The sequence below is a fragment of the Epinephelus fuscoguttatus genome, linkage group LG1, assembly GCF_011397635.1.
Source record: "Epinephelus fuscoguttatus linkage group LG1, E.fuscoguttatus.final_Chr_v1".
In the NCBI taxonomy this organism is placed as follows: domain Eukaryota; kingdom Metazoa; phylum Chordata; class Actinopteri; order Perciformes; family Serranidae; genus Epinephelus; species Epinephelus fuscoguttatus.
This window is the reverse complement of record NC_064752.1, coordinates 15705859-15718658: the sequence shown is the minus strand read 5'-3', so window position 1 is coordinate 15718658 and position 12800 is coordinate 15705859. Positions and strand designations below refer to the sequence as shown.

The 12800-nt window shown below is 41.2% G+C and overlaps 1 protein-coding gene across 1 annotated transcript in view; it reads right to left on the bottom strand.

The window, feature by feature from the left end:
• ppm1j (protein phosphatase, Mg2+/Mn2+ dependent, 1J) overlaps positions 1 to 5713 on the bottom strand; it is a 28064-nt gene extending 22351 nt beyond the window's left edge. The window contains exon 1 of the mRNA XM_049573367.1: positions 5069 to 5713. Coding sequence (XP_049429324.1) covers positions 5069 to 5328 — 260 coding nt within the window. The 5' untranslated portion in view covers positions 5329 to 5713. The remainder of the gene's footprint in view (positions 1 to 5068) is intronic.
• Between the last annotated feature and the right edge of the window lie 7087 nt (positions 5714 to 12800).

Sequence of the window (12800 nt, the reverse complement as noted above, 5' to 3'; positions counted from 1 at the left end):
AGGATTGAAGGTGGAAAAAAAAAAAGAATCTCTCACTGCTAAACTGAGCTCCATTAGGTGGAGGTGGGCAGCTAAACAAACACTGCAGGTCTGTACAGAGCCTTCATCCGTAGCATGTAAGAATCAGTCTAGTCATACTCTGAATTCCTTTGCAGGGAGAGGAAGTTGCTCGTCATGTTTGCACGACACACGGTGCGATGTGGAAATGAAAATTGAAAGGTAAGACCTGACAAAAGCAGATCCTCAGTACAGTGATAAACAGGTACTGCAGTAACTTGAATGCTGCTTAGAACATAATGCAGATGTTTTGTAATGAAAACATGCTGCAACTAAAAAACTGTGTCTCCCCAGAAGTTTAGGATCTGTACACTGAATAGTGCCAGTTTAAGTTTGAACAAGAACTGAGTGATGTCATGGATGTATAAATAGAAATGGATACGTGGGCCCTGTTTACTCCTATTAAAGCTGGTCAGTGGTGCATGAAGCCTTTTAAGCTCGACTTTCTAGGTAGCAAATTACCCAATTTTTTCACATGGGGGCCTATATAAAATCTACACAGGAGATTTTAGCGGGCTAAGCAGCTAACTTCTGGTTTAACCCCTTTGCTGAATTGAATGGAAATAAATGATTTTAATGCAAATCTTGCAATCTTCTAAGTCATCTTATTATATAAGTATTTTTAGGCCTCATATCTTCACGCAACAGACCTAGAAGCTGTTATTCCACTATTTAGCTACTATCATTTTTACTACCAAAATTAGCACGTTTTTAAACACCGGTAAACTCGCTAAAAATAGGCTCTACACTCCTTTCCAGTTGCCAGTAGACCACAGCTGTGTACACAGCTTTGCAACAGATTAGTATGACTTTCTGTGTGTTTATGGGGTTTTGTTTTTTCAGCGTGTCGTGTCCGATGTCAAGGACAGACAGGAAAACAGGTTAGTAAACAGTAGAAAGCAGCAAGGAGGCCTGTAAAAACTTTACCGTGATTACTTCTTATTTATTCATCTCTCTTTCAGACTCGGTGCGGACTAATCTGGAATAATGTTTGAGCGCTGCTTGGGTGGAGGCGGATGGTATTTTGTGGTGGCACGTCATTGCATCTTGCCAGTTGAAAGCAACCCTTACCTTTCTTGCATTTCACACAGCACTTAGAAAAAATTTGAACATCCACAACTCCCGCCTCCCTCCAAAGTCCCATCTCCCTCCTCCTGCAACTCCACCTCCCTCCAACGGCCTACTCCCCCCTCCTCCATTACGTCCTCATTATAGACGTAGGCGTTGCCAAGGTAACGTTAGATACATGGAAGAGGAGAGCGAGTGTAATGTTACAACCAAGACAGTCAAACGCAACCCCGGAGTTTTAAAACTCAACCGGAGTCTGTGATGACTGATGAGTTTTAGAATAAGGTTACAGTGCTAACGTTAGATAGTAGCGTTAACGTTACTAGTAAGTGGAAACGCATGTCAGTCGGGGGAAGACAGACAGGATGCTCGGCCAATCATTGCATTCGGTTCGAATGCAATGAGTGGCCAGAGTTTTCTTAGAGCCATATGAGAATGGTATAATTATGAGTTTTGATCTCTGGTGGAATTCACTTACATTTTAGTGTGCCATCAGCTTATTAATAGCATTTTAACCTAAACAAAGAAAAGCGTACAATTTCCAGAAAGTGTCGCTTTAAGGGGCTAAAATTAGCATGTTCACCTGGGTGTTGTGTTCTCATCAATGGTAATCAGAGTCAGATCCGATAAATACCCATGACTACTGCAGAGTCATTTGACCCAGGAAAGAATGCTGATCGTTATCTTCCCGATTACATAAAAAGGCCAGCTGTTAGCAGGTGCTAGTGAGTTTTTTTGTGCAGTGGAAAAGGGGCTTATGTAAAATTGGTTTCTGTTCCTGGGGGCTTGGTTGATATGAAGGAAAATCAGATAGATAATTATGTTCATTGCATTAAAATGCATGTTAACACACAGTGAATGCTCAAAATGTCAGGGATGTTTTCATGACATTACACTGCAGTTACTGCACAATCTACACCTGAGATAACATCTTTCTGGCAGCAGAAACAGGTTCTGAACGCAATACTGACCTACTTTCACCTTTGCAGTTGACATGGCTAACATGTCGTCTATTCACACAACTAGCAGATGAATGTGAGTCCACTGTGTTCACCAGCTAGCCTACAAGTGTGACTGTTGGCTATTTGCTGCTGAGCAGGTCATGTACAGTGGGTTTTTAGAGCTTTCACTCTTCAAAATGACAAAAACAACGCTGTGAGAATGCGCCAAGAGCGTAAAATAAGTGCCAGATAGATAAATAATGAGCTGAAACTCACTGTAAACTCTCTGAGCTGCAGATTCAGGTGATCATTCTTTGTAGGTTCATTACTACCAACAACGATTCTCACATTGTTTTCACACTCACATTTTCACATCATTTTATACATTGCTATTATAAAAAAAATCACCTATACTGCACATTCAGTGTGAAGTGTGACGGGAACTGATTCTGATCTCATGAGAGATTTATTTTAGTAAATGGCTTGAACAACAGAATGATGCATCCCACGCTCAGGGGGTCATATTTTGGTTTTGCTTTGTTTGCATGCAGGATAATGGAAACACTATTTTTTTTTATACACTATTTTTTATGAATCTTTTTGGAGGGGTACAGCATGGGCCAAGGAGGAACCCTTTAAATTTTGGAGTTGATCAGAATCACAGCGGGCACACAATTTTCTTTTCACGTTCCCTAACACTGCAAGATAGGGCATTTGGCCTTGGCAGAGCTCCGCGCTGTTCGAGTGACCTCCTGTTTTCCAACATGAAATTATTCTGTTAAAAAGTCATTCATAACTTCCCATTCAGTTCAGGGTCACAGAGAGATGTGAATGATTTCCTCCTGTACTTTTGTGCTCGCCTTACATCTGTTTATTCATGCATTATTTATCATGTTACATAGGGTTATAGACTGATAAATTATACATGAAGTCACAGATGATATATATATATATAGTATGAGTTATTGAAATGTGTTCCTGTGCAGATCTCTCCATGGAAACATTTCCAAAATGAGTCTCTGCCTCCTCACGCTCCCTCAGGAGCTCAGTGCCAAGGCCCTGGAAGCTGGCCTCCATATTAGATTGTATTAAATAGCCATTTGACAAAAGCACTTTGAGCGGCTTACCGTAAGTGCACTCTCATGTTCATGCTGACACAATGCTGCACAGTCGGTGATAACATCAATTAGACTCATTATCTCGAGCATCCTAAACCTGCGTGGTGCTAGTGCTGCAGACAGATTTTGGGTTGACAATTCCATTTTGAAAAAGAGCTTATGTGTCTGTCTAACGTCTGAGACAGTCAGAGCTTTTACTCCCATGGTCTTGCATTGCATACAATATGTGAGGACCTGTGAAACCATACCAAACACTGCAATGACCGCAAATCCTCACTACCGCCAAAATGACCCTAATTAAGTGATATCAAAGTGTAGAAGTTGCACAGAGTCTGAATGTAAGCCAGCAGGGCGGCCTCCAACTGGACAGCATCCACCTGCACTGTTTGGCCGTCATTGTTCCCGCTCGTTACAGCCTGAGGGGAGTAAACAGCACCACACAAAAGAGATGACGCTGATAGATGCTCCAATAGATAAATCATCGCTCTGTGAAGGTTATAATTTCAGCCAGCTAAAGCAGCCGTGTTTCGATCAAACCCCACACGTCATTTCACACCTTTAGACTGCTGCTATCGTAGCCATATGAGCTGTGTGAGTAAATAAATAACTCCAATCAATCTCAAATAAGCAATGCTGGCAATTTATCCAAGTGTACTTCCTCTACAGTGTGATTACAGCAGTAATTTGGCTTTAATGCTGCCCTCGTGTAAATTGTAGCATTACTTTGGGATTAATTTGTGTTTGTTGTGTCTGCTCACAATGTGATAATTGAGCAGTGGACTTTTTGGATTTTTTTTTTTTTTTTTACATTCGACAGCTGATGCATGAGCAGATCAGCCGATTAGGTTGTGTTCTAAACAGCACTGCTAATGCTGTGATTACACTTTCGGCGACTTACATCAAAGTCATTTTGCTGCACAGCGCAGATGACAGCACTGATGACGGTGCACATTCCCACGCACAAACCTCCCGTTATCCGTTACAGCATCCTCATCTGACCCCTCTCATTCAGCCTTCTGAGACGAGCAGTCGTCACAAATCTCGTCCCCTTCCCCTTGAGACTCTCTGCATGAGCCAGCCATTTTTTTTTGTTTCCTCACTGGGACCAAGAGGACAGGCAGGGGTGGTATAGCCCACATACTGTACTCTATGACTGGAGCTTATCAGTGCTTCATAACCAACTCCCCCATCTCTGGGAGAGTGGAATGTCTGAAAGTGTTTTTCCTCAGCGGGAATCGCCCAAGCAGCAAATTCTGGCCAATAGTGTGAATGAAATGGGGCTGCTTTGTCTCTACCTGTGGGAGCACTGCAGGTGTATAAGAGTATAAAAGCAGCTGCAGTAAAGCCAAGGACATGAAGACTGGAGATCTGCACCTATGCTTACAAAAAATGTGAATGGTCATTGGTCAGTAAAACCATTTTTATGAAAGTGTTGAACACTATCTTCAAAGGCAAATAACCTTCTAAACACAGGCACAAATACAGACACTGAGCTGTAATCAAAAGGTAAGAGGACACAGACAGGCTTGTTAGTGGCAGGAGTAGGTAGACATTTCCTGCTTTCACTTTGCATCGTCTGACAATAACTCTTTAATCTGACTCGAGGAGGAGCCTCTAGTCAAATATCTTTCCACACAAATATTATTGTGTCATGATCAGGAGCGTTTTGACTAATTAAACACAGCTCCAAATATGCTTTCCAGCAGCTCAGGGGAGGAACACTGAGCAAACATGCAGCAACCAGGCCATGTTGGCCATCATTTGGTTGCTGCAGTGCTCACAGAGCTGCTGAAGCTGCAGCAACACGGGCCTGACACTGATCATCATCATAAAATAATATTTGGTGATGGGAATGATTTTTGGGGGGACATGAACGCCACTCACTCTGCGTATCCCGTCCTCCAGGGAAGCCTGCTGTCTCTCTTTAACGTGAGCACCGGCCGTGATGCGTGCTCGGTGGAGTACTGCAGGAGCTCCGGGGTGAGGTCCAAGAAATCCGGGCGGCCGTAGGGGAAGCGCGGCGGCAGGCTGTCCGGTCCGCAGGTCTGGCCGCCACCTGAGTGATGGTTGTGGTGGTGGTGTCCGTGCGGCATCATCCCTCCCACCAGAGTGGACATCGCGTTTTTAACTTTGCTGATCATCATCGGCACCGACACACACTCACACACAAAAAAGATCCGGATGGGAAATTAAACACGATGCGATGTTTGCTCAGAGAGGAAAAAAAACACAAAACAATACACAGTCATTGACGAGGATCATTTCAGGAAGCGATTTTTCCCCCTCCTGGGCCCCATGTGACAGCTTTCAGGCAGCCAGACGCGATGTTTTCCTCATTCACACAGAATAAAAGCCTCACTGGCTGCGTACAGGCTGTAATCCGGCAGATGGCTATAACTCATCTCAGAAGGCAGGGCTTCACAGGGATGTGCAGCCAACCCTGAACATGTCTTACACATCCAAAAAATATCCAGCGCCGACAAGAAATATTTATAGATTGCTCTAGTCACGAGGATTGGCAGACTTTAATGTGAAAGTCAGCCAATGACAAATTTAGGGAACATAGGCTACCGTGATGTCTGCATTTATGACCATTTAGAAGCTACTTAAAGGGACAGTTCATCTCAAAATCAAAAATACATATTTTACCTCTTACCTGTAGTGCTATTGATCAGTCTAGATTGTTTTTGTGTGAGTTTCCCAGTGTTGGAGATATCAGCCTTTGACATGTCTGCCTTCTCTCCAGTATAATGGAACTAGATGGCACTCGGCTTGTGGTGCTCAAAAAATAAATACATTTGAAAAACTCAGCAGTAATGACTCTTTGTATAAATCATGACGCAGTTACTCAAGATAATCCACAGACCTTGTTGTGAGCAGTTTTCAGGTAGGAGCTATTTTCTTTCAACTGTATCACCATGCAGAAGGAACAGTGCATCTACATGCTAGCTCACCTGGGCTCCTGAGACCCTGTGTCCTCATATGAGGACTTTACAGTTTTGGTTTACTAGACCTGCTACTTCATTCTGCTTAACTTAGGCCTGTTGTCCTCGTTTGTGGACACTTTGTTGTGCCAGTGGTGTTTAGTGGTAGTAAGCCCACAATACACTAATCCACTTTAAATTTCATTATACATGAAGATGTAATTCAACTTATAGGTAATGAGATGTAACTTACCCTATAACCCTAACTTTAGCCACCTCTCTTTTAAGCCAACACTTCATAGCTAGCTAATTGCCAATCTGGAAATCCATCGGTTTAAAAAAAAAAAAAAACCTCTGGAGGCACAGCCCGGAGTTTTTCGACTAACAGAAGTACAGGGGCCTCGGCGATTGCTCACGCCCTTCACTTCCGGCGGTGCCCCCAGGGAATCGCCTTGTTGTTTACAAATACTTCGGGTAGAAAACCAGCAGAGTTTAGCTATATATCACATTTTTCACATCACTATATCGCCGTGTAGACTAATCTGATGTTTGTTAAGTCTATAAACACAATGATTGAACAAACATTACTATTTCTTTGTGTGCATGTTTTGTAAATAACATGGTTATCGTAGATTAGCTGGGCACTATACATAAGTACAATTTTGAGGGACTTGAGTATGTTTATTTCATTGTCCACTTTACTTCACAAGCCTAGTCGTTCCCAACCTGGAGGTCCTGATCCCCACTAGGGGTCGCCAAAGCTTCTCACAGGGTTGCATGACCTTCTTTATTTTAAGGGGTGTAAGAAAACTACAGTTGGCCTGTATCTTAGCATTTCTGTAAAGAACACTAAATTAAATTGTAATTTTTAAAGTTTAGATTATTATTTACAAGGCGGTGATTGCGGTGCTTTATGCTGATGATTTTATCTGAGATATTCCTGCAGCCGACCAGCACCTGATCCTTGACACTGGCTGTGCAAAGGGAGTTCTGTCTAATTATTTTTCAGGGCTTTTGCCTTCATTATAGGACAGCTATGGGGAGAGACAATGGTGATGACACGCAGCAAAGGGCCACAGGTTGAAATTAAATCTGAGTCGCTGCTAAGGCCTTAGCCTACATGGGGCAGACACTCTACCCACTAGAACTAGAGGGTGACCCACAAGAGAAATTTTAAAAAGAAATTCACAGGATAAGGGCAGAGTGAAGACATAAACTCAAGCTATATTCACAGAGTCTTCACTCTCTGCTCAACTGCCTCATCCTGCATTAGAAAAGGATGCAGTTAAAACAACCAAAGAGCTTACAGAACAATGGCCTAAGCACCAGGGAGAAGGAAACAATGACTGTCAAAGAAGGAAGCCTATTATGTATGATTGTTAAAAAAACACAATACAAACAGAATTGTATAAAAAGTTACTAAAAATATTAAAAAAACTCATCTCTGATGCAATAATCACAGGAAAGAACCTGCTCAAAATTCATCCACATCTCTCTCTTTTGTAATAATAATAAATGTTATTTAATGAGCACTTTTCATGGTACTCAAAGACACTCTACATTAGTTAAAAACAATCATGAAATAGACTACAGTGAATTACACACAACATCATTTACACATCAAAAGCCGTTTTGAAAGATGAGTTTTGATGAGTGATTTAAACTGGGAGAGGTCGGTGCAGTCTTGAATGTGTTTGGGGAGAGCGTTCTAGAGGCAGGAGGCAGTTATGAAGGAGGCTCTATCGCCCCAGGTTCAGTCATTGGTTCTGAGTGGTGGAGTCAGGAGGTTGGCATCAGGTGAGCAGAGGCTGCAGGAAGGAGTGTGGTGGTGGAGCGTGCAGTGAGGTAGGAGGGGGCCTGCTTATGGAGGGCTTTATGAGTGAGGAGGACTTTGAATTGGATGTGTTGTGGAACAGGACGCCAGTGAAGGTTTTAAGAAGAAAGAAAGCATTCCTTTAATACACTGTTGATATTCTTCAGATTAGACACACACACAGACCTGTAATACAGACACATGCACAAACACGACCTATACACATGCATTAGTGGAGCATGAACTGGCACCTCTACAGCTGCAAGTCAACATTCAACCCAGTCTCACTCCGACGTTGTTGAAATCCGGCGCTTGGGCAGTGACTTGTGGTGTCAGACACTGACGAAAAAAGCCCTCCTTTAACGTCAGCATGATACGCAGCTGGTTGCCATATAGTTTAAGGGTGCCCAGCGGCGTCAGGGGGAAATGAGGGGACAAGAACAAAAGTTAAGGCAACAAAAGTCCAAGTAGGGTGGTGGATGGGTCCAACAACCATGGGACTTTCACCCAGGAGTCCGGTGTTCACGTTCCATAAGATTATGAAGCCAAACCCTGTTCTTTTTTTTTCTAAAACCCAACCATGTGCTTTTGTTGCCGAAACCCAACCATGTACGATGTAGTGCATGTATTTTGAAAGAGACCGTATGTAAATGGTAAATGTCCTGTGAAAATGGAAGTGTATTTTGAAAGACAACATGTAATAGGCAGAACTTGACGTGGGGCCCCAGAACGTCAACAACCAACATAAACAGGGTATCTTTCACGTCGTATGTGGATATGTAAGGCCCATGCTCAAACGCTGATATGTGACGAGGTCAGAGTGAGAAAGTGTTGCCACATGGGCTTGAACCTGCAACCCTTCAGTTCCCAAGCCAAGTCCCCTCAGACTGATCTTCCTGCAGTTTTTGCATTCACCATTCAGGTTAATTGTACAGTTTATCACTTGTTCTGTACCGTTATTGGTGTGCGCTGAATATAGTACAAAACCTAATAAATATGTCACTTAGTCAGGGGTTGTCGGTGAAGTCGGTGATAGAAAAAAGGGTCACTTGAGGAAAAAGGTGGGGAACCACTACACTGGCCAATATTGAGCACGGTTACATGTGCACAATAATCAGATAACTGGGAATAATCAGGTAATGATAATAATCCGATTTGACACGTTTATGTGCACTTCAATAATCTGATAATCAGAAAAACCTGGTTTACATGATTCAGTCCTTCAGTTGGATTTCTCCTCAAGTACATGACATAAAACTTAAACTTCCTGTTACAGTAGGTACTCATATCCTTGAAAAACCTTGAAAAGTACGCAAGTTATATATTTGCAAAATAAAGCACTCATCATGCTGACAGCTTATATTCTTACAGTACTGTTTGTTTTTATCATTAACAAATACATGTGAGAGCATTCTAATGTGTAGTTTATCAGTGTGGAGCCAATGTTACATACTTTGGGTAGATTCGGAGTAAAAGTACTGCAAAGAGCAATATACAAGTGTATTGTATCTAAACTTGTCACACAAAGTGCATAACATATAAGTAAGATAAAATAAACGTGACAATTTAAACACTGAGAATATAAAAATATATTATTTTATGTAAAATCTTTATCTGAAAGGAAACAAAAGCTGTCAGATTAACGTAGTGGAGTAGAAAGTGCAATATTTCCCTCTAAAATGTAGCGGAGTGGGAGTATAAAATAGCAAAACCCGAAAGAAACCAGATTAAAGGGTATACATGCACCGAATAATCTGACTATTGGGGAAAAAGCTAGGTGTGTTTATCTGATTTCTCATAATCAGATAATGGCTTTTATCTGATAAAGCCTATCGGATTATGTTCTTTACATGACCACTTGAATAATCAGGTAACTCCAGAAATCAGATAATGATCGGTTTATTAGTGTGCATGTAAACGCGCTCACTGACACTCCCTGGCCACCTTATTAGGTAGGCCTGCACCTATAGCTGACAATTTAATGTAATCCAACACAGTAGATCTGCCCCAAATTCAGCATTTAGGACTATCATAATTTTCTGTGTAAACCCTTTCTAAAGGATTCCTTTTAAGGCACTGAATATTCTGTCGGAGAGCAAACAAACTGATAAGACGAAGACAGGTCAGTAAAACGTGGTCTCTGGTTGAGGGAGGATTCTCAGGAACAGGACATTATGAACTGACATGTGATTTCCCAACATGTTTTTTTAAACATTCCCGCAGCTGCAGCAGATCACTGACTAATCACTTTCTTGTACTACAGCTGTATCTGCGCTCTCACCACACTGGTTTTCTGTTTCAGAGGAAAAGGCCCCGTAACCATGTTGACCACGTTTCCCACCAAAACACAGCAACACTGCACAGTTAATCAGAGCACAAAGGCATTAGACTGGAGTCTTTGTTTTGAAAGAGGAGCAGCACTAATGGTACATGAAGGGGAGCCTGTAACTGTGTTACATAATCACTTTTATCTGAGGTCACAGTCCATCTTTAAGCTGACAGTGCTCGGCCTGATTCGTGATGTAAATGCACCAGTATTGATTATTTTTGTTGCTTTTAGAAATCACCGTCAGCAGGTAAACAAAACATTTATTGATCCACTCCTGCTTGTTCCGACCGTCCACACAACTCAATACTAAAGATGTCGACTGTGCTTTTATTTGTGATATTATCATCTTTGTTACTGCTCTTTACTGACTGTGAATCGCAGAATACAAAGGATGTACTCCTCATCATCCTCTCCATCTGGAGTTAATGCCATCTGCACTGATACTTACTACACGTCCAGAAAGGGCGAAGTGCACTGAATTTTGAGGTTATAGGCAGCTTTGAAAAGGTGTGTTTTGAGGGTTTTCTTGAAGATGGAGAGCGAGGAGGAGTCTGTAATGTCTTTAGGGAGTGAGTTCCAGAGGGTGGGAGCAGCAGTGGAAAAGGCCCTAAGACTGCAGGAGGGAGTGTGCAGGTGGAGGAGCTCGGACAGGTAGGGGAGAGCTTTGTAAGTGATGATGAGGAGTTTGAAGTGGATACGCTGGGGGACTGGGAGCAAGTGGAGGTTATGAAGGATGGGGGGTGGTGATGTGGCCACGGGTGCGGGAGTGTGTGAGAAGACAAGCAGCTGAGTTCTGGATGCACTGTAGATGCTTGGATGAGTCTCTGCAGCTTTGTTGTATGTCAAACTTTACATTCATAATGAACAGGTTGATCTTGTCTGCAGTAAGGCTACTAAATCTCTTGGGATGTGTACACAATATGTGTTAATGTGTCTGTTCCGCAACTTCAGCTTATTGAGAATGCTGCTGTCAGGGTCCTGACAAGAACTAGGAAATATGACCACATTACTCCAGTTGTAAAATCCCTACACTGGCTACCTGTCACTCAGAGAATTGACTTCAAAATCTTGCTGCTTGTGTATAACTCACTCTGCAGCTCAGCGCCTAAATATATCTCTGACATGCTTGTGACATATGAAGCTTTTAGGACTCTGAGGACATCTGAGGCCGGCCTACTGACCGTCGCAAGAGTCAGAACAAAACATGGTGAAGCAGCGTTTTGTTATCATGCAGCACAAACCTGGAATAACCTCCCAGATGTTAGACAGCCCCGATTCTGACCACTCAATTTTAAGTAAATTTAAATAACCTCTTTATCTCTTGTCTGCACTTGTAGTGATTTTTTTAAAAATTGTAAATCTTTTCTGTATCCTTTATTATGTTTCATATTTTATTGCTCTGTAAGGCACTTTGAATTGCCCTGTATGAAATGTGCTGCACAAATAAATCTGCCTTGCCTTATTAATGTTATATTATAGTTTGATTTATCCCTATTCAACATACTGCAATAATGTGTGGGTGAGTACTTTTCCAAATTATCTGTACAACATATTGCTGCTGCAGAAACAGCGTGTTGTATTAGGAACCTTTTCTAAGGGTTGTTGTACCTAGTGCACCTCTCTTTTTGAAATTGCACTTCTTGACTGTTTTTTACATTAATATTTTTCAAATCTTTACATTTGTCTTCAAAGTGAAATATGCAATTACATATTTATCTTGTACTTTTAGATATTTAATTTGTTCATAACTCACAATTCCATAAATACACAACTAGACAGGCTCAGAATCTTCATTCATATTTCTTTGTATAAAAACATATCGTGTTCAGTTTTCACAAATACCGCTGTGTTGTTTTATGGAATGGAAAATGTTCATTTATTGCATTCTTCTATGTCATTGTCCAAAAAAGACTTAGAAATGCTCTGCTGTCCAAATAATTTGATTTACAATAACACTGATTGCTCTTGGGAACTGTTGTTTGGGCTGTTAGTACTGTAATTGCTTTATATTTCAATTTTAACTATATATTTATATGGTGAAATTTTTCTGAATTCTAGTATTTAAAATGTATTGACACATTATACTGTTGTATTTTACCACTTCTATTTCTTCTGGGTATGACTGAAGCCACAGCCTCACATGCATTTTTTAAAAATATTTTTACTCCATTTTGTTTTGTAATTACGTATGTGAAACAAATAAAATACAATAAAATAAAAAAAGAACTGTGCTAAAGTTGGAGCTGCTTGTACTTTTTTTTTTGAGTGTTTCCATATCATTTTACTTTGTATTCCTACTACTTCAAAGTGAAATATTCTTTTTTTTTTAACTTGAGCTTTTATCATTTTCCCCAGCAAACAGAAAAAGAAGACACCATATTTAAATCACATCAGTACTGCAAAGGTACTTCAACAGAGTTCGAAAAGAAATGAAATGGGGGGGTAATTGCTTAGTAATTATAGAAGGTTTATGTGTGTCTTAGTGAGAATGGGATTTACAGAAGAAACTAGACAAAACAGAAAGAAATACTGAACCATTCATGTTGCTCC